At 37.1% G+C, this 24,942-nt stretch overlaps 1 protein-coding gene across 1 annotated transcript in view; it reads right to left on the bottom strand.

Moving 5' to 3' along the window:
• Positions 1 to 24,942, bottom strand: part of KHDRBS2 (KH RNA binding domain containing, signal transduction associated 2) — a 314,809-nt gene that overhangs the window by 4,544 nt on the left and 285,323 nt on the right. The window contains exons 7-9 of the mRNA XM_058801729.1: positions 24,779 to 24,822; positions 22,944 to 23,026; positions 9,842 to 9,900 (exon numbers count right to left, since the gene is read on the bottom strand). Of these exons, the coding sequence (XP_058657712.1) occupies positions 9,842 to 9,900; positions 22,944 to 23,026; positions 24,779 to 24,822 (186 nt within the window). The remainder of the gene's footprint in view (positions 1 to 9,841; positions 9,901 to 22,943; positions 23,027 to 24,778; positions 24,823 to 24,942) is intronic.

Raw genomic sequence — 24,942 nt, 5'->3', positions numbered from 1 at the left:
ACTCTTTCTTCCCAGTAACTTATTTAACATCTGAATATTGCCCACAATTACTGGGCACAGTTTTATGAATTTCTGGTCAATTATTTTGGAAAGGTGGCCAGGAAAAATTAGAAAGAGCTAATCTGATTAGATAGTTAAGATGTATATAATCATTAAGTAGTATAATGGTTCAATTTGATTTTTCATTTACCTTTTGGTGTTTTAGAAACAGAAGTTGATTTTGATTCAGAATAAAACAGTTATCTTTTCTGTGAGAAAAAAATCTCTCACTGCATATGTGTGGAGAGAGCACACTGCACAGGAATTTGGATTATTAGCTCTAGTCCTTGTTTTCTCAGTGACCTTGGACAGTTGTTCAATATTTTGTAGTGTGGCTTCCTCACTGGTAGAATGAGACAGGAATACCTCCCTCCCTGGGGTGTTCTGAGATGTAATTAATTGTTTGAGCAGCAAGAGAAAAGTGATATAGATGTGCTGAGCAGAAGACCCAACAGAAACCAGACATAGCTTTAAAATGAGAACTCTCAGAATGACTTTCTTTAGACAATTCAATTTGTGCTGTTTTTCTGGTAAGCCTCCATAGAAAGATGGATAGAGACAAAATACTATTTGTAAAGAGTTGGAAAATTTGTCCTGCACAAGCTAATGACTGAAGCTCAACTAACTTTGGCAAATCTAGTATTTCAGCCCAAGAATTCACACAGAAAAGGTAGCTGCATTTTTCTTGGGCCCTAATTGGACAAGTATATATTATTTTAGACAAAAACCCAAGAACAGATTTTTTTTTTGTTTTTTTTTCTTTGTTTTTTTTTTAGGAGAACATGCATTTTTTTCACTCTTTCAAATCACAAATGGTGCCTTTCTTATTTGAAATTTGAAGTTTTGAGAAGACAAGAAATGTTTTCAAAACACAGGCTCAAACCAATTAAGCTAGCTTACACCACTCTAAGTAGCCTTTATTTTACTAGACCTGCAGTATGAAATATGTACAGCTTAAAAACTAGAAATTAATGGACAACCTTGTGGTTTAATAGTCTACTTGCTGAACATGGCCACAGCTCTTCAAAAAACCCCACTACTGCCCCCATGCTCGATAGTACCTTCCCTTCAGGTGGGCTGGCAATTGTGACTGTGTGGCTGCTCCAAATTTGTGTAAGGGTTTAGAGCTTCCCTGGCTTGGGAAAAAATGATTTCTTAGAAGGCTTCAGCCACTTTTGTAGTGAACACCTGCCACAGACAGGGAAGGAGCAGCATCAGAGTACACTGACAGCTAGTTTGGGAAACTACAATGCCAGGAGGAATAAGAGTTTTATCAGTGTTGTTGTGAGGTGAGTGTGAATGTTACAGTGTAGAAGGAGTTTTATTTTTCACTTATTTTCAGTAGAAATTAATTTTCTATTACTTTATAGTCATGCAACATGAAACATTTTGTGATAGACTACATCTGGAATTAAATAGATGCACATCAATATTACAGGACTTTTGTCTTAGGTTCTCCAACTCTATAGTTCCCATGGTGCAAGACAGTGAAATTACCATTTGAAATATTACATAGGAAAGTTTTGCATGATTTACTTATTCTTATTCTGTCACAGAAAATGATTTATAATTCAGAAGTAATAGAGGAAGCACAATAAGCTGCTATAAATTAAAACCAGTCTTGTGCTACATGCAGAATTTTTCTTTCATTTTCGTAGCATATCTGGACTACAAAAGTTTTAGGAGATACAGACAGTTAAAAGAATGTGATGAGTTTAAATATCGGACTTTCTAAAGAATTACAGTCTAATTAAAACATTGATTTGACAAAACAGCAATAACTCTAGTATCATCCCCACATTAGTCATCATAACTGAATTAAAAATGTGCTCCTTTCCTTGCAAACTTTCGAAATCATGCTCTTATGAAAATCATAAATCTCCTCTGAGGGAATGAATGCCACTTGACATACAGCTAAGGTGATTTCTCCAGTGAAAGAATTGTTAAAATTTTGCAGAAAATCAAGAAAATGCTTTTGTCAGTTCATTCTGTCCCACAGTAGGAATACTGCTATCAGTAAGTATAGGAATGATTGAAATAGAAGATTAAAGGAGGGCAATTTATTTGGTGTATCTTCTGTCCATATGCAGTAGAAATCTTCAGTGCCTCCTGTTTCCAGTGGAATAAAAAAATTGAGTGCTGTACAGGAACACTCAGAATCACTTCTGAGTTCCCAGGGCTGGGAACTGAGCATCTTCCTCATGCTCAGCAAGAGACCAGATGCCTCAATCAGCCCAAAATGAAGATGGTCATGCAGGAGCACGTCACACTCCTCAGGACCATGGCACATGTAGCAAGGTTGATAGCAGGGACAGTTTGGGGGAATCAGGGCATCATTCATACAGGCATTCAGGTGCTGTATCAGTATTAGCACACGGTGCACACCAACAGGGATGAACTGCAGGGGGAAACAGCTGACACAGAGGACCTGATATTCACAATACAGCTTCTACAGGTATTTTTCATTTCAGACTGGCCCTAGTTTGAGCCTCTGGAAGTGAAATCTCACAAATAGTTGGGATTGCATCTTTTGCTTCAGTTTCAAACTAAAATTTATGTACTTTGAACCCACTCAGTGATGTGGAAAGAAGACCCCATAAATGCATACAACTGGTAAATCTGCTTCTAAAGAACACTCCTGCTCCCATGCTAGTGCAGAAGCACTCAACATGTGCTAAAGAGCCAGCCAGATGCTCTGTCAAGACACCACAAAACCTCCACCACAATGGTATAATCTGTGCCTTATTGCTTCTGAGATGCCTAACAAATAATAAGATGGATTAGGAAGTGGTTGGAAAGTCACATCCAGAGAGTAGTGGTCATTGGCTCAGAGTCCTGATGGACATGAGTGACAACTGGTGTCCCTCAGGAGTCCATACTGGGACCAGTGTTATCTAACACCTTCATTAATGACAGAGGCAAAGGAATTGAGTGCACCCCCAGCCAGCCTGCAGATGACACCGAGCTCAGTGGTGCTGTTGGCACACCTGAAGGACACAATGGCATCCGCAGGGACAAGGACAAGCTCCATAAGTGTCCCTGGGAAATCTCTTAACAAGACCTGGTGCAAGGTTCTGCACCTGGGTCAGGGCAATCCCTGGCATCAATCCAGGCTGGGAATGAGCAGATTGAGAGCAGATTGATGGGAAGGACCTGGGGGTAGAGGAGAGGCTGGACATGAGCCTTGTGCACTCATAGCCCAGAAATCCAACTGTATCCTGGGCTGCATCAAATGCAGAGTGGTCAGCAGGGTGAGGGAGGTGATCTTTCCCCCTGCTTTGCCCTTGTGAGACCCCACCTGCAGGGCTGCATCCAGCTCTGGGGTCCCCTGCACAGGAAGGACATGGACCTGTTGGAGTGAGCCCAGAGGAGACCACCAAGATCATTGGAGGGATGGAGCATGTCTCCTATGAGGAAAAGCTACAAGAATTGGGATTGTTCAGCCTGGAAAAGAGAAGGTTTAAGGATGAACTAATTGCAGCCTTTCAGTATCTGAAGGAAAAATACAGGAAAGATGGAGAGGGACTTTTTACAAGAGCATGTAATGACAGAGGAAGGGGAAATAGCTTCAAACAGAAAGAGAGCAAGTTTAGATTAGATATTAGAAAGAAACTCTTTACTGTGAAGGTTGTAAAGGAATGGGACAGGCTGCCCAGAGAAATTGTGATTGCCCTACCCATGGCAGCATTCAAGGCCAGGCTGCATGGAGCTCCGAGCAACCTGGTCCAGTGAAAGGTGTCTTCATCCATGGCAGGTGGGTTGAAACAACATTAAGGTCCCTTCAAACCCAAATCATTCTATGATTTTATTATTCATTCTATGATAATTTTAAGACCCACACACCAAGGGAAGTTTTCTTTGGTATGCCGCCATAATATTTTCTAAGAGACACCAAATGTGTACACTCAGATGATATAAATGAAAAATTGGTGCACATTAGTAAGACTTTGTAAATTGGAGTTGGTAAAGACATTGTAATCACAAGCCATGTGAAGTCAAACACTGTGATGATGAGAATCAGACCTATGTCTCTTACATCTGCAAATCAGTCACTATGAATTATTTGAGCACTTGATTTCTTACATTTGAATATTTAAATTAGACTAGGCTGGAAAAAAATAGGGCAAGAAATCCTTAGCATGCTGAGCTTAATGAATATTAATAACAATGATCTACAATACCTATGTCACTAAAAATGAGGAAGGACCTTGGACTCAACAGCTGAAAAACTTGATATCTCCATCTGCAGAGCAAGTATGAAGTGCTTTTTCAAAATTCACAATTATTTTCTCTGTATACATTGTGACATGGCTTCATTTTACTTTGTCATTGCTATAGAGGGTTTATTTCACACTAGGGGTGGCAGTTCCTTGAGTTTCTCCACTATATGAGCACGTTTATGTCTTTTAATGAAGTATGAGAATTCATGTCCCCTAAGGTAACATCTCTTCAATGAAGCTCTTTATCAGAATTCTAGAGGTTTGAACCCTCCATACATGCTTTCCTCCAGTAATACACATTTCAGCATGATATACTTAGTTTTACTTGTTCAGCAGAAACTATTATTGTTATTGAAGAAAAACTTAATTTACTAAATGAAACACTTTTTAGGACAAACAGAATGAAAACGTAAACAATATAATAAAAGAGTAGTGGAATATTGCTGTATATTTGTAGTTGTTAACTATAAAGGTTTATAAAGAATTTGCTTGTGAAGTGTCATCTGTGTAGAGGATTACTCAGTAAACTAATTGTTATAACAATTACAGAGCTCTTATATGGAGCAACTGGCAGGGAATTATTTGTGAAATAGTTAAATCATTGTGACAGCATTTTACAACCTAAATGATGTCTTACATTAAAAGGAATTACACCAAACAGTTACACTCTCCAATTTTAATTAAAAATTGAATTATCCTAAAGCCAAGTACCCAATTCTTTACAAGTACCTAACACTAAACTGGAGTAGAATATGCATCAAAAAAAATGGTCATTTAAGAAAATCCAAACAGTTGAAAATTTTTGGTGAAGACAAAAAATATTTAAATAATGTTTTCTTAATGCAATGGCAGAACATGCAGTAAAAGCCTTGCAAGCTTCTCCTGAAAAGCAGCAGTAATGTGACTGGAGTTCATTTATGCCTTCCCTCTTTGTGTAGGTGGCAAGCTACAGATTAAACTTCCTAACTCTTGCCTAAGGCCTTTGGCAGATTGTGTTATCCTAATTTAATTGTGGTGGTTTAGGAGGTTATAGACTTCAGCCTATCCTTTCACTCTGTCTAGGGTTAGTAGCACAAGAAGTCTGAGTGTACTGGTCTTTCAAGTACTGCAGTTCACAGCCTGACACAAAACCACAATGGCCAGAATTTGCAGGTAATACACAAGGCAGGACATGCACCAGGCTGTGAACTGTGGCACCTGACACGAGGCACTCTCGCTACTGTGGCAGTGTCCCTTTGGAGGCAGGGACGAAGCCTCTTGAACCTTCGGCAGCAGCAACTGGCAGAGCTCACTGCTGGAGGCTCCAGCCTTTGGGAGAGCTAAGGCAGAAAGAGACGCTGGTAAACAAAGTTTGGAATGCTCTGAGCAGTACAAGGGCAAAACAGGATTCAGATGAAAAAACAGTGAAGCAGGTCAGATGTAATGACTACAGCTTCTTGGTTCTGCCTTGCCTGCAAGTCATATACTCTTCTCTGTTATATCTCTAATGTGGCCTAACACAACACAGCGCTTGAATCAAGAATAATGCTTCCTCTAAAAAACAAAAAACAGGGAAAAGGAGAAAGAATGAGAACATTAACTGATAACAAAGGGCTTTTTATTTACAGTTTGTTTACACTTTCCAGGGGAGTTTTGGAGCCTTTTGGAGTTGGGCACAACATTACATATGAGCAGGAAAGGTTCTTAGTTATCAAACTTTTGGTATATATTTTATGCTAATCAATTTGTCAGACAAATCATTAAATTCATGTTTTTACTAGATATCTCTTCGGATGACAACAGTGCCTGAAGGGAAACCACAAAATTACTAATGTATGATGAGAACAAAGAATATAAACCTTTTGTTCATAAATTAATCCTATTTCATGCTTTCTCCCTTGAAACATAAGCATCAAGTTAACATGACACTGTTACCTTAGTTTAGACTTATCTGCAGGTATCAAAACTTTCAGTCACAGAAGTATCATAAATGTTTGTTAGAGGCATTAGAGGTAAGGATGTTTTACATTTTTTAAAATTTTTACAGTACTTTACTTTTATTTTTAAACTTCTTTCTAAAAATATTTCTTTACAACTCACATGAAGAAGCCTATAAGGGCTACATTCCCAAGATTTTCAGGCATTTTTCCCAAATTTATGTTCCTCAGCCTAGAACAGCGATCCTCAAAATCCTCTAGCAGTAACTGCATAATCCTGATATTATAAAAAATTTGTAGGAATCTCATAATTCCTGAGTACTGTATTTCCATGTGCTCAGAGACTGCTACAGGGAATGCTTTGAAGTGTCTCTACTTTGATCCTTCTGAGCCACTGGGTGACAAGCATGTCAAATCACAACACAGCTTGTCTAACTTCATGAGGGGGTTCTGTACTGCAAATTTTCATTTATGGAACATCCCTTAGTCATGGAAAGCAGTGTGGTTTTACATACATCCCTGATATTCCTATTGTTTTGGGAGATGCCTTGGCTGGATTTTCAGGGGATGGAATTCTTACGAACCCTCACAAAAGAAACTGAGCAAGGAGTTAAGGCAGTTAAGTTATGGATTTTACAGCAGTGTTTAGGAATCCATCTTGCCCAGCTTATGACAATGAATTAGATCCCTCCTTAGACTACCATCTAATCCGAGAAGTGAAATTCCTGAGAATTAAATGGTGTTCAGGTGTGCTCTGCTCTGAAACACCTCTCTAATTTTTGGAACCATACTGTGAAAAATCCATAAATCCATAAATCTTATGATCTTCTGAGGAAACAGTTTCCCCAATCAGAATTCTCCACAAGTTCCTTTAAAAGGAGCAGAGAAGAACCCATGAGACATAAACCACCTGCCACTTCTCAGGAGTACAGACAGCAAGGAAAGTCATAGCAGGCAGCTCATTTAGCAGTACTATTGTGCTCTATACTTAAGAAGATACAGAGAAGTCTCTTTTATACTTTAAAAAGATTGTAAGTATGAAGTAGCATTATTATTTCATTGAACCTACTTCATGAAAAATAAAAAAAACCTTCTCAGGATTGAAAACTGTCCTCCCTAAAGGTAAATTGGAAGCAAGAGGATGCATGGAAGAAAGTGAAAGAAAGCCAAACTAGTACATTTTTGATAATTCAGATATTGTTATTGAAAAGAACAATGGAGAAAAGATAGGTTGTTGCACAAAACACCTAAGAATTGACAGCAAGACCTAATTAACATTACCATTACCAAGACTTAATTGCCATTTGTCTGAGGTCATATTCAGACTTTAGGAGAATTTTGAATTACAGAGGTGTGCCAGAAAGAATTGTAAAAGAGGAATATAGCCTTGTTATGGAAGGCAAAACAAGGTGTGAAATTGAATCAAATGAAAGAAAAACTTAATTTCTGCAGGATGGTGAAAAATGAAGGGGTAGCTGATTTAATACAATGGGATGAATTCAGGAGACTCACAATGAGTCTCCTGAATCCATCCCACAGTATTAAAACATCCTGAAACAAAACATCCTGAAAAAGTAGAGAACTGGAAACAGAGAATTAGGGTAAAGTTAGGTGAGGATGAGAAGGGGTGATAGATCAGATACAGAGAGAACATCAGTGTATGCAGCAAGAAGTCAGAAACTGAGGAAGTTAAGCATATATTCTAGAGCTCTATAGTTCTGTGTACTCAGATTACCTCTTCAGATAGACAGCGGTGATTTGGGGATGAGAGAAATTTCTGCACATATTTCCAGGGCATGAAACTGGCAAATTTACTAATCTCCTAAACAGGTGAAGCAAGAGTAGCGTAAACAGTTATATAAAAATGTATCTACTATCAGGAAGTAGCAAAGTTGCAATTTGAAATATTATTCAACTTTAAGTTTAGTCCAGGTTATTGATAACACTCAGATCTTTGTATGCAAGTGCCAACTCAGAAAATAGTTCAAGCAACAATCAAAGCAAGTCCACAGTTATGAGTCATGTATTTTAAGTCTAGCAAAGGAAACCCAGGCATATTGGGTTTGTTTCAGCTGCTGAATGGAAAACAAAAAAAAGGAGCTTCATGCAGAGCATAAACTTAGTCATGATGCCACTCTGTGAACACTTTGTAAGCCTTAGCTAATTAGTCCATTCAAAATCCCTGCTGGGAAAACAAGTAATATTCTTCTAGTTTTACAAATGAGGGATTGGAAGGAAAGTGACACTACTTTAAATGTCTTGCCCAAACACATGGAGATTCAGCATGGTGAAGTGTAATTAAAAGTTAAACAGTGAGTAATTCTTACTGCTGAGCTCAGACTATTCTTTTCTGCATTGCCTAAAAGCTTAGCAGTGCATTCAGGACAGCAGTGGAGAGGGGATCTGTAGATGGGAGATCTACAGCTACTAAAAATGTATGTGCAAAAACGAAGCAAAACAAAGGGTAACTGAACCACTCACACTGATATGGATTAGCTATTATTATTACTTGCCTAGCTATTATTATTACTTGCCTAGCACTGAAAAGTCAATGTGCTTGACTGCACATTGTATCATCCAAATATATTGTGAGAACTGATTGTACAAAAGAATAAGTTATTTCTGATTACGCAATGCAATCATTTTGACAACATCTCACTAATGTCTATTTCTGTACCAATACAAAGGAAACTGCAAGTTAGCATTAGTGACATTTGCTTCACAGCTGCATGAATAAAATTATTTATTTCAAGCATCAACCCTTATATAACCCCTTAGTATAACTTTCATTTGCAGCATCATTTCCATCAGCTCTCATTTTCACAATGCTGTGGAAGTCACTATGTAGACTTAGGATACTTCAGAAGCAGCAAATGAGGCATGAAAGCTCTGCTGAATATTAGGGTTACTCTTTAAGCTGACTTGTTATTTCAGTGAAGATCTCTGAGTGAGAGTCACTGTGCCACCTGATACAATGTATTGATAATTATGAATAGGAAAACATGGTCTAGACTCCAGTTATTGAAATATATCACTAATAGCAAACATCTATCTGAAAAATGATTTGTGCTCATGGGAGCTTCTCTTCCTTTCACTTCTCTTCCTTTCATGCCCCCCATACCCATGAGGTGGAGCTGCTCCAGCTCAGACACAGACTCGGTGGGGAAATGCAAAGACTACAGCCCTCCCTCTACTCTTACCTGCCTAGTGTGACATGAGATGCTCCTTCATCTTGGTACAGGAGGGGTTCCCATGGTGATACAGCACCCTCTCCTTCTTTCCACTTTGATTAAGTCTGTATTTCTAAATCTCACAAACCTCGCTAGTTGAAACGATGCACGTGACAACAGCAGATGCATAGTATTGTTGGCAAATCAAGCAGATTGAAATTTAACACTGTGAAAGATATTCAAACACCAATAGAAACTTTTTTGTTGCTGTTAAACTGACCTGTGACTGTGAATAACTGGCTTTGTAATTTTGATTGAAATTCATCAATCCAATTTTCTGGTCCTATGGCAAAACTCACCCTACAGAAATCTATTTTGTTTGGTCTTTGTAAAATGAAAGAAAAAAAGGAAAGTGTAAGGAAGCAATTTCTGAATTTGCAGTGACAGATATTTTCCTTTGATTTCACACATTTGCAGAAGACAGAAGAGACCTTACCGTAGCTGTCGTAAGCCTCTTCACTTGTTCCGTGACCATAGTCGTAATATTCAGGCACACTGTAACAGATTCAGATAGCCGTGTCACTATTATCATGGGTAACCAACTCAAAACAGAAACACAGCTCACAAAATAAAAGCCATTTTAACACATGATGGCATAGTCCAGCTAGTTTCAGGCATAGGGAATATTCAAAGATATGAGAGATAATGTATCAGTGACAATAAAAGCTATTGAGTACATAACATTTCTTATCTACTCAGCATAAAAACCCAAATTTGATTCTAAATACGTAAATCTGAAGATGTGACAAAGACTGAGAAAAATTCTATCTGCAAAAATGAGGTCTGAAAAAAGACCACTGTATCATTGACTATTGTTAAACTAACAAAATGGGTTTCATCCTCATTTACCTGTAATTCTAAACATTTACGTGTCACCAAACTCAGTGTGGTTTGTTTTCACAAAGCTGACTGTATTGTATGGTGTTGAACCTGTAAACCACTTAACTTTGCCAAAAACACTGACAGGTTTCTTAAAGAAGCATGTTCCCACTGCCTGTAGAGAGAATTTCGATTCTCCACAGTCTTTTTCCTTACATAGTTATTGGACACCTATGGATAGTTTTATACAGTGATCAATAAAACACAAGTTGAAATAAACTAGGGTCTAGGAGTGCAGAATCACACTTAACAGTCTCAAACTCACTTTTTCACTGTTTTCAAAGTCATATTAACATGCTATCAAAATATTTGAGATAATAGTTACATTCTGATAATCAGCAATTCCAAGCTATTACATGGAGTGAGGATCCAGAAAATTCAGCATCTGAGACATAATTAAATGGAAAGGAAATTATCCACATTTTTTTATTTATAGTTTGCATTATGTTTTTGGAACCTGGTAGCAAATTCAAGATCAGGCTACTTCTGACTCAGATAACAAGTAAGCATACAAGAATCAGTCTTTGCCCAGAAAAATCTGCAAACTTCATGAACTACACAGGAACCCAACAGAAAATATAACATTTTCTCTTTTGATAGTTTTTAGTTGTTGTTACTTTTGCTTCTTTTCCCTGGACACTGCATGAGATAGACTCTTGCAAAATGAACAGAAGCAGGCAAGAGGCTCAATATTGCTATAATTATAACATTATTGCTCAGGCTATTTTCCATATTGGATTATTGTTTTAAAAATATTAGTTTACACTTGACAGACAAGCTTGGTTGACAGTGGATGGCAAGTAGAAATATTTCAGAAGTGCAGTAGAGATAAACAAGTAATCTGTAACAATTATTTTCTTAAGCTAATTTTAACTTTGCTCACAAACAGCCTGTAATCAGATTTTAATTTCTTGAACTTAATAGATATCCATAACTATTACTGGAATAATTTCTGAGAATGATTCTCTATCTCACTCGAGAACGCGGAGTGCATACATCTGATAACTGACAGTCAAGCTGTTTTGACTTGGGTCATGTCATTCCCTGAATGGCTACGGATAGCTCTCAGTTTTTGGCTACAAATGTTCATTGATTTGTTTTTGTTTTTTTTTTTTTTGAAAATGAAACTATAATTGTGTGCATTAATTCAGTAGTTTAGTCAGAAGTCATTCATGTGAGTGAATTACAATGACATCAGTATCTCAGAGAGATGAAATTCATTTGCTTAAAGCAGTTGCAGAAAGTGGACATAAGAATAACATGAATGAAATGAATGAAATTAAGTTGACACTTCAATGAAGACTTTTCCCAATGCCAAATCGAGCTCTATAGGACACAAACAATGTCAAGACTTCCCAGACAATGGAAACCATCCAGCTGCTTGAAAACTAATTATCTAAATATAGAAACTCTCCTATTGAAATGGTGCAAGAAACAAACAGGAAGAATTCATCTTTTAGTTGTAGAGCACAATATTAATTCTGTTCTATCTTGCAACTATTTTAGTAGCCAATTAAATGAAATTACAGGATTATGTAAGTGAAGCAAAATACTGCAGCATCAGGGTTAAATCATTTATCCAGTCATAGCTACAAAGCTTAGACGTAAGAAATGACTTGCACTGTTCAGAACAGACACATGACAAACCACCCAGCTCTGGCAGACAGCCGTATGAAAAACTACTTTTAGAAGCTGCATTTTGGCATATTGCCTGCTTTCCTGGCTAGAGGAGGGTGTTGGACTAGTGAGTTATGTTAAAAGAAAAGAAATACAAGAACTGCTATCTTCTGCCAGCAGATAAGACGCTAATACTTCTTCCTGATAGGTTTTTGCAAACCTAAGCAGCTGCCTCCAAAGGGGAGCAATCCAAAGGCCAGTAACTTATCAACAGCAATCCTGCTTTTAGTGATCACTGATGAGGGCCTTGAGCTATTTCCCACCAACATAACATCAGCAGAACACAAGACTTGTAAGAGCAGGTAAAAGATTCATTGCTACATTATTGGTGCCGTATGTTTTTATTTGAGAAAGAAACATACAATCACAGAGATAATAAGGATGTGAGAGAAAAATCCTGCAGTGAACATTCTGAACATAAATACATTATCAACAGAATACTAAATTAATACATAGAAATCATAACATAAGAAACAATCTGTATTACAACTATAAAAAGGAAGTCATTTGTTACACCCTGGGTATTTGATGCCTGTGAGCATAATACTTAACACACTCCTGAACACATATAATTCATAGCATAATACATGATTGTCATCTTAGTCCTACAACTTTATTTCCCTGAATATAACATCTTTGTTGTAGATTTGAGCCAAAATGGCATTTAAAATTCCTTGCCAACTCATATTGAAAAGTGTTTTGAAGAATATGTGAATAAAACTTACTTCTTACTATGAAATACCAGACTTAAAATCATATTTTGTGGGCTAGACTGCTTATCCATTCATCTGCTTTATTTCAAAACTCTCTGAACAGTCACTATAATCTATTATATGCATTTAGTTGTAGACATTTTCCTCTGTTTTACAGCAAAATAAACAATGGGTGATATTTATAAAAAATATGTGATAGATTAAGGCTTTACAAACATGATCTTCTTTTTTTTGAAATTACTGAACTAGAGAGAGAGGTAGTTCCATTTGCATTATGGCCAACTGAGAAGGAAGCAATCAGCAAATGCATTCAGCATAAATAATACTTGTTTATATACTTTTATAGTTCTCAGACTGTTCCTGGAAAATACAGTGATCATGAGCTCTAGAAACCACTGATTCTCTTGGCAGTGCTAATTGGAAACAAAACACCATTATCTATCATTAGCATTCATTACTTTCAAGCAACATGAAGTGTAATTTACTTAAAGTACATGCACCCACCTGAAAGCAGGCTGCAAAGCATTTTATAAAGCAGACAGGATTAACTCATTACCAACTTTCAAGCTTTTACTTCACTATACTTTAACACCGTATTTCTGAAACATAGAGGTCTTGATGTACTATGACTTACACTTTGGGAACCTTCTACAGGTAGCACTCATGGAAAAAATTTATATACACAGGGGTATGTATTCTAGAAATAGTTTAATTTGGTTTTTATATGAGAAACTCTGATGTTATTTTTCTCTATAAAAAATATTTACAACACAGATATATGACCCTGTCTTAATTCCTCTTTACACTGGAAATCTTCATAATCTACCTATTTATGCTTATTGTTTTTAACTTTTCATTTCAGTTAATATTTTTGAACATGTCCATTTTAAAGATTTGAAATCAAAGTTTCTTTGAACAGTGATCTCTTCTCTCTCTTCGTGCTGACAGAGCTGGATCAGTTTCCAAAAAAAACCCAAACCCAAAGCACAAGATGCTTGTTTTTGAGAGATGAGGGTCCTTTAGTGCCTTCCAAACTGTATTATCTAGGGCTCCTATGATATGATGAAGGCTCAAGTACAGAGACTCTAACCGTTAAGGCCTACAAAGACTTTTAACCTCTCATTAACTAGGACTTCTTCAAATTGGCACTAGTGCAAAAAAATGAATTCCAGTTTGACTGTGTCAACACCCATGGGAAGCCACACAACTTGCTCAAAAGCCTGTAGAGAATAGCCCTTTAAAGTGGTTTAGGCTGAGAACCACAAACAAAAGTGTTAAGATTGAAGCCGCAAAAGCCTGACTCTTGGGTCAACAAGCTACCCAAGGGAAACGTGATGCTCACCACTCAGAGGTCACTGGGGTTAGGAGCAGGAAAACAGGACATGAATGAATAGACTGCATTAGCCTTTGACCAGTCTCTTCCTGCACCTGCAGGAGGCTACTGGCAAGAGACCCCGGGTTATCAATATTACCATCTGGCTCCCTGGCTGCTTTTACAGCTGCAGTAATTCAAGGCAGCAGAACATTGCAAGAACCGAAGAACAGAAGTATTTCTTGTTCCCTTGTGCTCTTTGGTTGTGTGTGGGTTTTTTGGTTTTTTCCTTCCTTTCTCTCTTTTTATCCTTCAGATTTTTTTTTGGGGGGGAAGGATGCATCTAAGCTTTTATTCTCAAATGTGGTTGCAGACATACAATGAGCTCTCTAAAGGTACAAGAAAGGTACTAGAAGGTGCTGCCTCTAAAGGTACAAGAAAGAGTTTATGTTCTTTAAACATCTCTAACGAGTCAATCTGTACAGAAGCATGTTCTGTAGTCTATCCTAAAAGATCCTAAGAAATGGAAAGTCTTTGAGTAAGACCAGTTAATTCAGATTTAGCGGATCATATTTTCCTGTAAAAACATTTTTTTCTTCCCTAATGGTACTTTTAAAGTGGGAGAGTATATGTTAGTATAAGAGTACTTTACTGGGAAATGTTTGGGAAGAAGCTGGCCAATTTAGAGGCTTTTGATAAATCACTGGAGCTATAACTCTGCCATTAGATAATGATTAGGCTTCTTTTGTGAAATACATGAATTGATTCAAACTAGAGATTCAGATGAAGTTCCACAGTTCACACTCATAATGAAATAGGTTAAAAACTTTTACACTAGCTTTTGAATAAGTAAAAATAACTTGAGATACTTCCATCTTTGTGTTGTAGAGATCAACAATGTGAGAGTGTGCCAATACTGTGCTTTGGGATTGGAAATCTCTGAGGAGGGATTCCCAGCCTTTGACAGTTTGCAATCAGCATCTATACATGCATACAGATAAACAAACCTTTATCACTCCTTAGAGATATATTCTAGTCAGGGTTACCTTTAGACAAGATTCTTGAGTCAAGCTAATGCCCAGGATAGCTCACAAGGACCCCTAGAAGTGGGATTTAGTATTTTAGAAGTGGGATTCAATATTTTAGACAAGTCTCTTTTTCACATCCTCAAATGGATCCTGCGTACTCTTGATCTAAAATGATCTCATTCTTTCCCTATATAATCTCAGTTGAGTAATCTTTGGCATTTCCAACTTCCAACATCAATAAGTGGTACAATCAAATATTCCATTCCTGTGCCAACAGGATGCAGTCTAATGTTACTGCAGTTGTTTTATGTAAGATTCTGTAAAGCTTCTCCCTCCTACACGAGGGAGAGAGCCAGAAGGATTTAACACACAGTTGGCCATGAAAGAAAAGCTGTTTACACAAAGCAGTATACTTCTGCCTGGAAGAGAGGGGAGCAAGATCTGCATTCACATGAATTACAATATATGAATTTTTTACAATATAATATCTCAGAGCAGAAATGTGTGAATAAAGAAATAATCCTTCTAGGAATCTGAAACTTATTGGAACATTCTTACTTAATAAAGCATTGTATCTATAGGGAAGATGACAAATCTTTTGAATATAGGAACTTACAAGATTCAGTCTTAAATCACAAATATAGTCCTTTACTCAATGCTTCTTTAGAACTAATGGAATAATATGGTGAGCATTTTAGTGGATAAAGTCTACCTTTTTCTGAAAGCTCAATTTTGATTGTATACAATATTTTTAACAGAGGATAATATCTCCATTTTCATACTCCTGGATTTATTTAGTACCTTACAACGTGCCTGAAGTTAAACTAGATTCAACTGCCTCCAGCATTTTTGTGTTTGATTTTGTGCTACTGAAAATATGAATTTAAAACTATTATAAACAATGAAGGCAGTAAAGTAATACAAGCATAGGATTGGAGAGCCAGCATAATTGCAGATGACTTTGGTTTTTGAAGTTTTTGCAAAATATGAAATACAAACCAATCTGCCATTTAATTTCACACGGCAGTTTCTATTTATCTATTCTACATTTCACTGTGATTTTTTATAGATACAAAATTATGATTAACTATTTCAGCAAATAATACCAAATGTCTGCAGACACAATATTTGCAATGGGAATGATGCAGCATTTTAGGAATCCTAGACAGTTTTAGAGGAAAAACTTTTCTCTAGTTGAAAGTAGTGAAATTTGACTCAACTTTGCTCATTGAATCAAATAAATGAGAAGTGGCATTTGAAAACAGTTTCTGATGATGAATGCCATAAGTAGATTGCTGTGAAGATACATAAAATGTCATATTCTAGGCTTCCTGCCTTGATTGATTTCAACAGATTGGAAATAAAATACAGGGAAATCTTTATTTATGGACAGACGGATATAAGCACATGGCCAAAATGAAATTTGACAAAATAGAAACACAATGTACAGTGCTTAAAAAGTGAAAGAGTGAGTAGTAGACAAAATAATAATGAATATCTAAGTTTGAAAAAAATCAGTGTAACTATTCTACCTATTGCAGCCTCTACTGTATTTATGTGTCTATGTATTTTACTACATAGTAATATTTTGATAGTGAGACAGAAGTCTGCAATCCTCTGCTTATTATCACTAAAACATTTTATTATGTGATAATTACTAATTCAATTAATGATTATTCACAGTCTTGTCTAACCATTGTTTTTAAACTAAGGACAAAATTCTTTCATTTAACTACAGATAGTTCACAACTAATCTGCTGGAATTTTTCAAAAAGCAAGTAGCTGAAAACAGTGGGACTTCTGAATAGAGTTCACCAAGGAACATGTACACCCAGCTGAACCCTATACTGATGTCTTTACAAGTGTACTAGTTTGTTATTTTACTTGCACCACTGCTTTGAGAAACTCATCTTTGGAAACAGTACCTTGATATCTGCAGGTCAAGCAAGGATAACCAAGATGAACTGGAGCTTATGCAAATATATCCTGCTGATGGAAATAATTCTTTCAGATACAACTGAATAAAAAGTTGTCTTTTTGTTGAGTTGACTCTTCCTAAGTCATTTTTCAGCATGGCTGTGCACTGCTGTGATTGTAGTGTAAGTCACATAAGTGACATGGATTGAACTGTGGTCCATCCCTGTTGTACTCCTGCATATCAGATCAGAAATAATTAAGTGATTCCTAAAGCTCCTCTACTAGCAGCCCACACAGCAGAAAAAAGAAGCTATAAACACAAGCTTTACAGTAAATAACATGAACTTTGAAATAGAAACAATAACTAGTGAAAACAGTTTCTTTTCAAAGTCAATAACTTGTCATATATTCAATTTCAGTGGCTGAATATGCTCCTGAAATTTTCTGTAGGTATGAGTAATTAGAAGAATGTGGCACCAATTAAAGGCTGAATGGATAGGTGTTGCTACAAACAGATAGTTACTGGGATAAAACTACATTGATAAGGTCATAGTATCTTATTTTCCATAGCAGGATAGTGGACACAGAGAGCATTTTTGTCCTTTTACTTCTGTTCCTAATATTGAGAAACAGATGCCCAACTGGACTTTGCACATAACAGCGCAGCTTTAGGTATTATTGTACGTTCTGAATTAAACACAATTCCATGTGGTGAAAGGTATCAGTCAACTTGAATTTCTCTGCTACTGCACCTTTTTTTCTTCTTCAGTCCTCTAAGAAAATTCCATTTCAGCAATTATCTAACACAATGTTTGTCAGTCTTCAAATCTTGCAAGAACTACTTAGAATTTATTCCAGATATACTAGTGCCATTTTTCTTTATGTTAAAGCTTAGATTCTGTAATATCATTAATATCTTAGAGGGAATATTTGGAGATGACATAGCCTATAACATACAATTCCAATCAGAAACAGAAGTTTGTTTATCTCCTCAGAGATGCAGGATGGGTTTGATGTGTGTGTTTGACAGACCAAAAAGAAGTTCTTTGGCCAAAATGATCGGCATACCAGCATGAAATGTCTGCCCAGAGGACTGCTACCAAAAGAATTACATAACTTATTTGCAAGATTAACAGTAAATATTTTGCCAAGAATTGCTTCAAGGTCCTAAAACTGGGTTACTGTTATTATTATTAGTGAGGCTGGGTGCAGACAGGCACCTACGTCATCTTGCAGTCACAGCAAGGATGACAACATGCCATCACAAGGCCTGTACTGCTGTGGGATGGAATCTGTAACAGCAACATTGTGCAGTATTTTCATCTGTCTTTTATCACTGAATTATTTATTCTTCTTGTCAGTAAGTTATGGATTTCCTGATATTTACAAGTCTATTTACAGCCTAAGGTGGGAGTCATCAGCCCTTCTTTCTTTAGACTGCACACACTGGCAACTCATTTTGCTGCTGAACTATGTTTTTAACAAAAGCCATAGAGAAAAAAGGCAGAATATAAAGCTAGGCAGCCAGACCTGAAAGCCATTGCCAATACACCATCTACCTGTTCACCAAAACCACAATGGATTGATGGATGACTGCTCATGCCAGGCATTGTGGAACAGGGAAATAACATCGAACTCTAAATTTAAGCTTCTTCAGATAATCCTTGTCTTCTTTGCTCCTCCCTGTTGGACAGCACTGTTTACACTACGTATGGCTGGATAAGGTGGGCACAAGTGAATTAAAGAGAATATACCCTTCCTGGTTCATCCCATGACCTGACAGTCCCAGGTTTCCTTGGTATCTCTTTTGGCTGTGAGACATCTCTGAAATGAAACTGTTGGTGCTGGCAGAGACACAACGGCCAGTGGCGATGACTGCAGATGTGGTAGCAGAGCTGAAGATGGCTCCGTTGGCCATCAAGATTCATCAGCAAATGATCCATTTTCACCAAATTATTCTGCTGGTCTTGGCTGAGCAGTTTGCGCACACTTTGCACATGGGACAGTCTGATCCCCAGCAACCTCTGAGTAACCAAAGAGGCCGATCTTCCACATCTCACAAAACTTTGCATCCTTTTCTTCTGGTGATCTAGCGATCTCAGCCCATTAATCCTGAACAGTGGTGATAGATCAACAGACTTAAAAGTTCCTGGTAAGAAAATCAAAAAGTGCATTACATTTTGAAAGCTAATATGATTCTCCTACATTTTCTGTTACAGTTGAGTTGGAAAGAAACACTAGTATCATTTTGTATATTGTGTCTACATTTTTTTCAAATAAAGTTACCAGACTAGAGGTTTGGGCAGTAGATCTAGCTGGCAGAAATGTTTTGAATGTCCTCTGCCTTACTTTCAAGTACACAGAGAATAGAGTATGAACTTAACAACTACTGAATATCTCTTGGTGTGTCTGGACAGTCAGATATTCTTATCAATGAGAGCCATCTTCACATTATATGGAAGGGAGGGGAAGAGAGAAGAAACAAAGGTCATAGAGAAATTCAAATTACAGTGCATTATTGCCCATGGGAAGTATGTCAGATATGGTGTCTTCTCCTGCCCACTGATACAGTTGTTTCCTTGTTGTTTTTGGTATTTGACAAAGCATTCATTGTAATTACCTTAAAAACTGTATTTTGACATCTGTATGAAAAAATTTCTAAAATGAGTAGTTTCTAAATGTCCTCAGAAAATGTGTAGTCTTTCACAGAATCCTGCAAATAATGCTTACAGACTCAGTTGGGAAGGACAGACAGTTCATTTAAATCTGTCCTGGGGTTCCATCTTGTGTTCTGAGTTGTCATTATGGGACAGGAATATAAGGAGGGGAAAAGAGGCTTTACAAATACATCTTCTGCTATTTAAAGCAAGACATACCTGTGTGCAGTACAGACTGTCATAACTCATAATTCTCTTATTTCTAAAATAAGCCTCCCCATCTTAATAAGGTACAGGTGGCACTTACCATAGTGAGTGTCCTGCTTTTCTGTTTCTTCAAGTTGCTTCTTTGCTCCATTTCAAAGTGTGCTTGAGACTCCTTTTGGCTTGTTCAGACACGCAGACTTACTGTGGGTTTCATTCCAGCCTGATTCTGAGACTCTGTCATAATCTCTTCCACAGGGGACCCCATCCCCCCAGTTTCAGCCTAAAAATCAGACTGCTGTCATGAAGGACAGACAGAGCTTTCTGTCTGGAGAAGTTCATTAGAGAAGTCCACTAGAGAAGGACTTATACCAGTTGTATTGTTGGACCTGCAACACCATCCCTGACCTTTAGTACAAATTTTTAGATAATTCTGCACTGAACTACAGCATCTGACCAATCCCCAAGGTCTTGGGGATTGGTAATTGTGGTGCTCCTTTTACTAAACCATAATCCTATGTTGCAGCACTGTGCATGTTGATACTGTGCTTGTTTTCTCTGCTGTTGGCAGAGCTTATTTTGCAAAATTCTAAATCAGATGTCTTGGACAGCAAAGGACTAAGGCTCCCTGTTTGGGCAGAAAGATTTTGGCAAATGGGAAGAAGATACAAGGTAAGGAAGACAAAGCAGTGGTAACAGGGGTAGTGGTGGCAGGCTGCCCAAACTCTGTCTTTACTCTGTGCGAGGGGTGAGCAGGGGAACAAGGGGAATTTACTGTGAGCTCTGTCCTAAAGTGCACTGAAGGCAGCCTGAGCTCAGACCATCCACCCTGTCTGTTCATGGCCCTCCACCCCAAAATGTTCTTTTTGAAGCACTGGAGAGAATAAGGCTTGGCCAACATGCACAGTGAGACAGACAGTAAGACAAAAGTATGCACAACTCTAAAAAATTCCACACTGAGTCCCAAATAAGCCATAAAAAGCAATGGGAAACTCTGCCCTTAACATGAACAGAAATCTTCGTGCTCTGCATTAAGCCACTAACTACAATTGTTTCTCATCTCATGCTTTAGAGTTTCAGTCACTCCCTGCAGAGGGAAGCAATGATAATTTCCTGGCTGAGCACAGACATTTTTGGCAAGTTTTTCTTAATTTTTTTCCCTTAAATGACACAGAAGATGAGATGAGTAAGTACTTTGGAGCAGTACTACTTATCTTCTTTGTTAGGTGTGCACATGGTATGACTCATATGACTGGCCTATAGTCATAAGCAAGATCTGAGACTTGGAGAAAACATTTTGAAATACACATCTAACCAAATATTTTGGGTACACTTTTTCATTGTATTGTATTATTTTTATTTTTTGCTCAGTAAGCAGGCATTTCTATGAAGCTAAATGGCCAATAAAGTGCAGAAATACAAATTGTGCATTTAATGGTCCATTTGTTCTTTAAATCTTTGAAACAAGAAGCATGGAGCTCTGAAAGTGCTCTCTTTGAAATCAATAGGCTACTTGAGGCATTAAGTGCCACTCAACATGGGTAAGTATGACCACATGTCTTGTCATATATTTCAAAAGGAAATATTTTAGTTGCAGATTTTAAACAGATTAGGTATCCTGGAGGTACCTCCAATTAGTAGAAAACATATCTGATGACTAAACTTAATAGCTGTTTAATTGACTAAATTATGTGACTATAAATTTTCTACCTTGTAACAAATTATCACTACTAGTTCTAGCTGCATTATAATACCCTCCTCATAAAGTTGATATATTTGTCATTTAGTTGCCTGGGACATCAACTTGCAAAGAAATTACAGGTTAATTCAGATGTTATAAAGCAATGTCATATCAAGATATTTCCAACTAATTATTGTTTTTACATCAGAAGCAATATCTCCTGTGACAATTCACTCTTGTAGCAAAAAAGGAACTGAATTGTTTTAAAAAAAGTTGAAGTACATTTGACAACAAGAATACCTACCTACATAATGACATGACGGGTGCAGCTAGTAAAGTATAATTACTTGAAAGTGTAAAAGTATACTTGATGGGGTTCACATTTAGGTGTGAAAAATCCTTTTAAATATACTTCACTGGGTATAAAGATACTTAAAAAGTATTTTTTATCCACTGAAGTATCACTCACTACAGCAGTTCTGAAGCTGAACATAATTCTGACAGGCCTTTACATCAGCAAAGCATTCAGTTAAAAAGATGGCTGAACAGAAAAGCAAGTTTAAGGTCCTCTGGCCTTGGGAGTTAAGAACTCTGTATGTATACATCACTTTCTTGCTCAGTGAGAAACACACTAATTTAGTTAAAATTTGTGTCTTTACTTGTTAAAGTTTCATTTGACTTTCCACAACCTTACAAGAACTTTCAGCAGTGCATAAGAACACTTCCTGAATAAATGGTTGAAAACCCCTGTTATCCTTTAGGTTTAATGTGAGAAAGATGCCATTCCATATTTAGTAACAATGCACTGGCAGTCCAATTAGTGGATGAGTGTGAGGTGTATGTGTATAAAAAAGGGATAATTTTTGTTGCCTCATCTTATTCACACAAATTGATGTAAGATGTGAATGTAGCCTTTTCCTATTATTCCACATCACAAGGATAAACATAAGTTTCCAAACTTATAAATTCTGAGAGTTGCTTAGAAAATAACTGGTGGAAAACAGATAGCTTCAGCCTTACTTTTGGCATGTAATTCCCTTCTATAGTTTACCTTGATGGTGGATGACAACCAGAAACTGATTACTATCACAAATATTTTTTTAAATTTCTTTCTGATTTTTCTCAAAACATTCTAAAAGCTGTAAGTATGAGACATCTTTCACAACTTATCATCAGTAAAGGAAAAAAAAAGGGGACAAATAAGTTCAGAATAACATCAAATAAGAAAATTATGTAATTGCTTGTTAAAAAAAACTCTTTATTTCCACCAATTTTAAAAGCATAGCTGCTTACATTTTTATGTCATCTGAATCTCTGTATATGGATTTGGACTGTGATTATTACTTTTTACTTCAAAAGTACTCAGAGATGTGTAAAATTTAATGTGGAAAATAAACCAGGAAATTTACATGAAAAACTAAGATAAAAAAGTGTACTTTGGAGAAATAATGTAAAAACACAAATGCTTACCTTTGTGTTTGGGTGGCATAACTGTTATCATATGCCTCATAGCTTGGATCATCATATTCACCCCCATATCCATCATCGTATCCCTAAGGGGAAAACAAAACACCACAGCTTAGAAGAGTGATAAATCAAAGCATATTATCAAGCTGTAAAAATAAATTGCATCAACATGGGCATGTCATGTTTGCCCACGATAATGTGAAACATGGAGCTGACTGAAGAGAATTGTGAATCGTGAAGAGCAACCTGTACATTGCAAGAATAAAGTAATCAGTCACTCATTTAAGAACTCAGCTTATTCACTGATAAACTGTGGTGCATTGTCCAAACCACAGTGCCTCAGTTGGATCTGTGTGGAATACTGATGAATGAATAATAAATCCAGCAATTTCTGAGCAGTTTGTTACATAAATGGTTCTATAAATATCTACAGGTGAAATAAAAAAAATGGCAGGTCAAAGATACTGACTATTCTACACTATTAAGAATGGTGATAAAATCTTAATATTCAGTATATTGAAAAAATGCAAAACAAAACAAAACACAGCAACCTATGAGAAACAGTATCTTTCAAGCAAGTAATGGCATATTACTTTTAAAAATAATGCAGAGTAAGCCCTTTTACTTTCACTGAGCATCTTACTCTTTTATGCTTTTCTGTGACAAATTAGCCAACAATTTAGTACAGGTTCCTGCCATCTAACTTAAGGTTCTCACTGAAGAGCTCAGACGGATGAGCAGGCCACCTAAGGCAGAGAGACACAGGTGACTTCAGAAAGTGGTTCAGCTCATCTAATGCCTGAATTTTCCACCGAGAGAGTCACTGGCAATTGTGATCCATTGTAGCTGTCTCTGAACAAAAGAATGCTCAGGAACCACAGAATAAATAAACAAATACATATATATATATAATCCAAGGGATGACTTTTGATATGCTCTTCTCATAGGACAACAGAGTAAGAAAGAAATGCTGTATGGAATCTAATTTCTTTTATTTCTTTGTGATTTTGGGAGCCAGTATTTGTAGTTAAATTGCAATGAAATATTTCATTGTCTAAAGAAAACCTTGCTGTTAAGGGAAATGCTAAAGGAAATAGTGGACTTAAAGAACTTTTACTTGATGTTAATTACAGCAAAAGGCAATTTTCTTCTCCCACAAACTATGCAAAATTTAGTCAGCTTGGGGGAGAAGGGACAGCATGAGGCAGTTCCAAAATAACAGCAGTCCAATAAGCAATCACTCTAGTACACTATCATAATCACCTAAAGTACAGTTAGTTTGGTACTTCATTATTTCTGCTAATTAAACTGCCCAGCGGTATTAAATAAGACTTCACTGGCATTCCTAAATTCAAGAAAACATTCTATGGAGGGAGCATTCAGTTGTTTCCTTAGGTCAAGCATATTAAATCTGCCTGTTCCTCTGGGCTGCCCAGCAGTGAGGGTAAGTGTGGATTCCAGGTGGGAGGTTTCATCCCTGTGGTGCTCTAAGTCCTGAAGGAAGGACAGGACTCTGCATGGTGATTTCACTGTGTCAGCTGTAGTAAAGACTTTTAGGGCAGAAGGGAGTGTCCATTTTCAAGCTGGAAATGGCCTCTCCCAGAATCTGAAGTCAACACAAACCCCATCATCTTCCATTTTAGGTGGCAGTGCACCATTCTGACTTGTCTGCATTAGTAAGAACTCATAGCAAAAAGTACAGCTAAAAACATATCCCTGCAGATGACAGTGATATATTTATCATTATATAGCTAAATAGACAATCTTGCTTCAGGGGACAGGATAAGAGAAACAATGCACCCCAGGAGACACGTTAGTCACATTGATTAGTATGCTACTGGGTGGGATCCTGCTACTGCGAAGATGAGGGTGATGGGAGTTCCTATATAAAGTCAAATAGCTAGAGGACAGACACTTCAGCCTGCTTACTCAACCATCTGAGAGAACAGGAAAGGCAACAATTACAAATTAGCTCTCTCAGTTTCTTGATGCCTGAGGTGGA

The sequence above is a fragment of the Ammospiza caudacuta genome, chromosome 3, assembly GCF_027887145.1.
Source record: "Ammospiza caudacuta isolate bAmmCau1 chromosome 3, bAmmCau1.pri, whole genome shotgun sequence".
NCBI lineage: Eukaryota > Metazoa > Chordata > Aves > Passeriformes > Passerellidae > Ammospiza > Ammospiza caudacuta.
The sequence above is the reverse complement of the archived record's forward strand: the minus strand, read 5'-3'. Positions and strand labels throughout refer to the sequence as shown.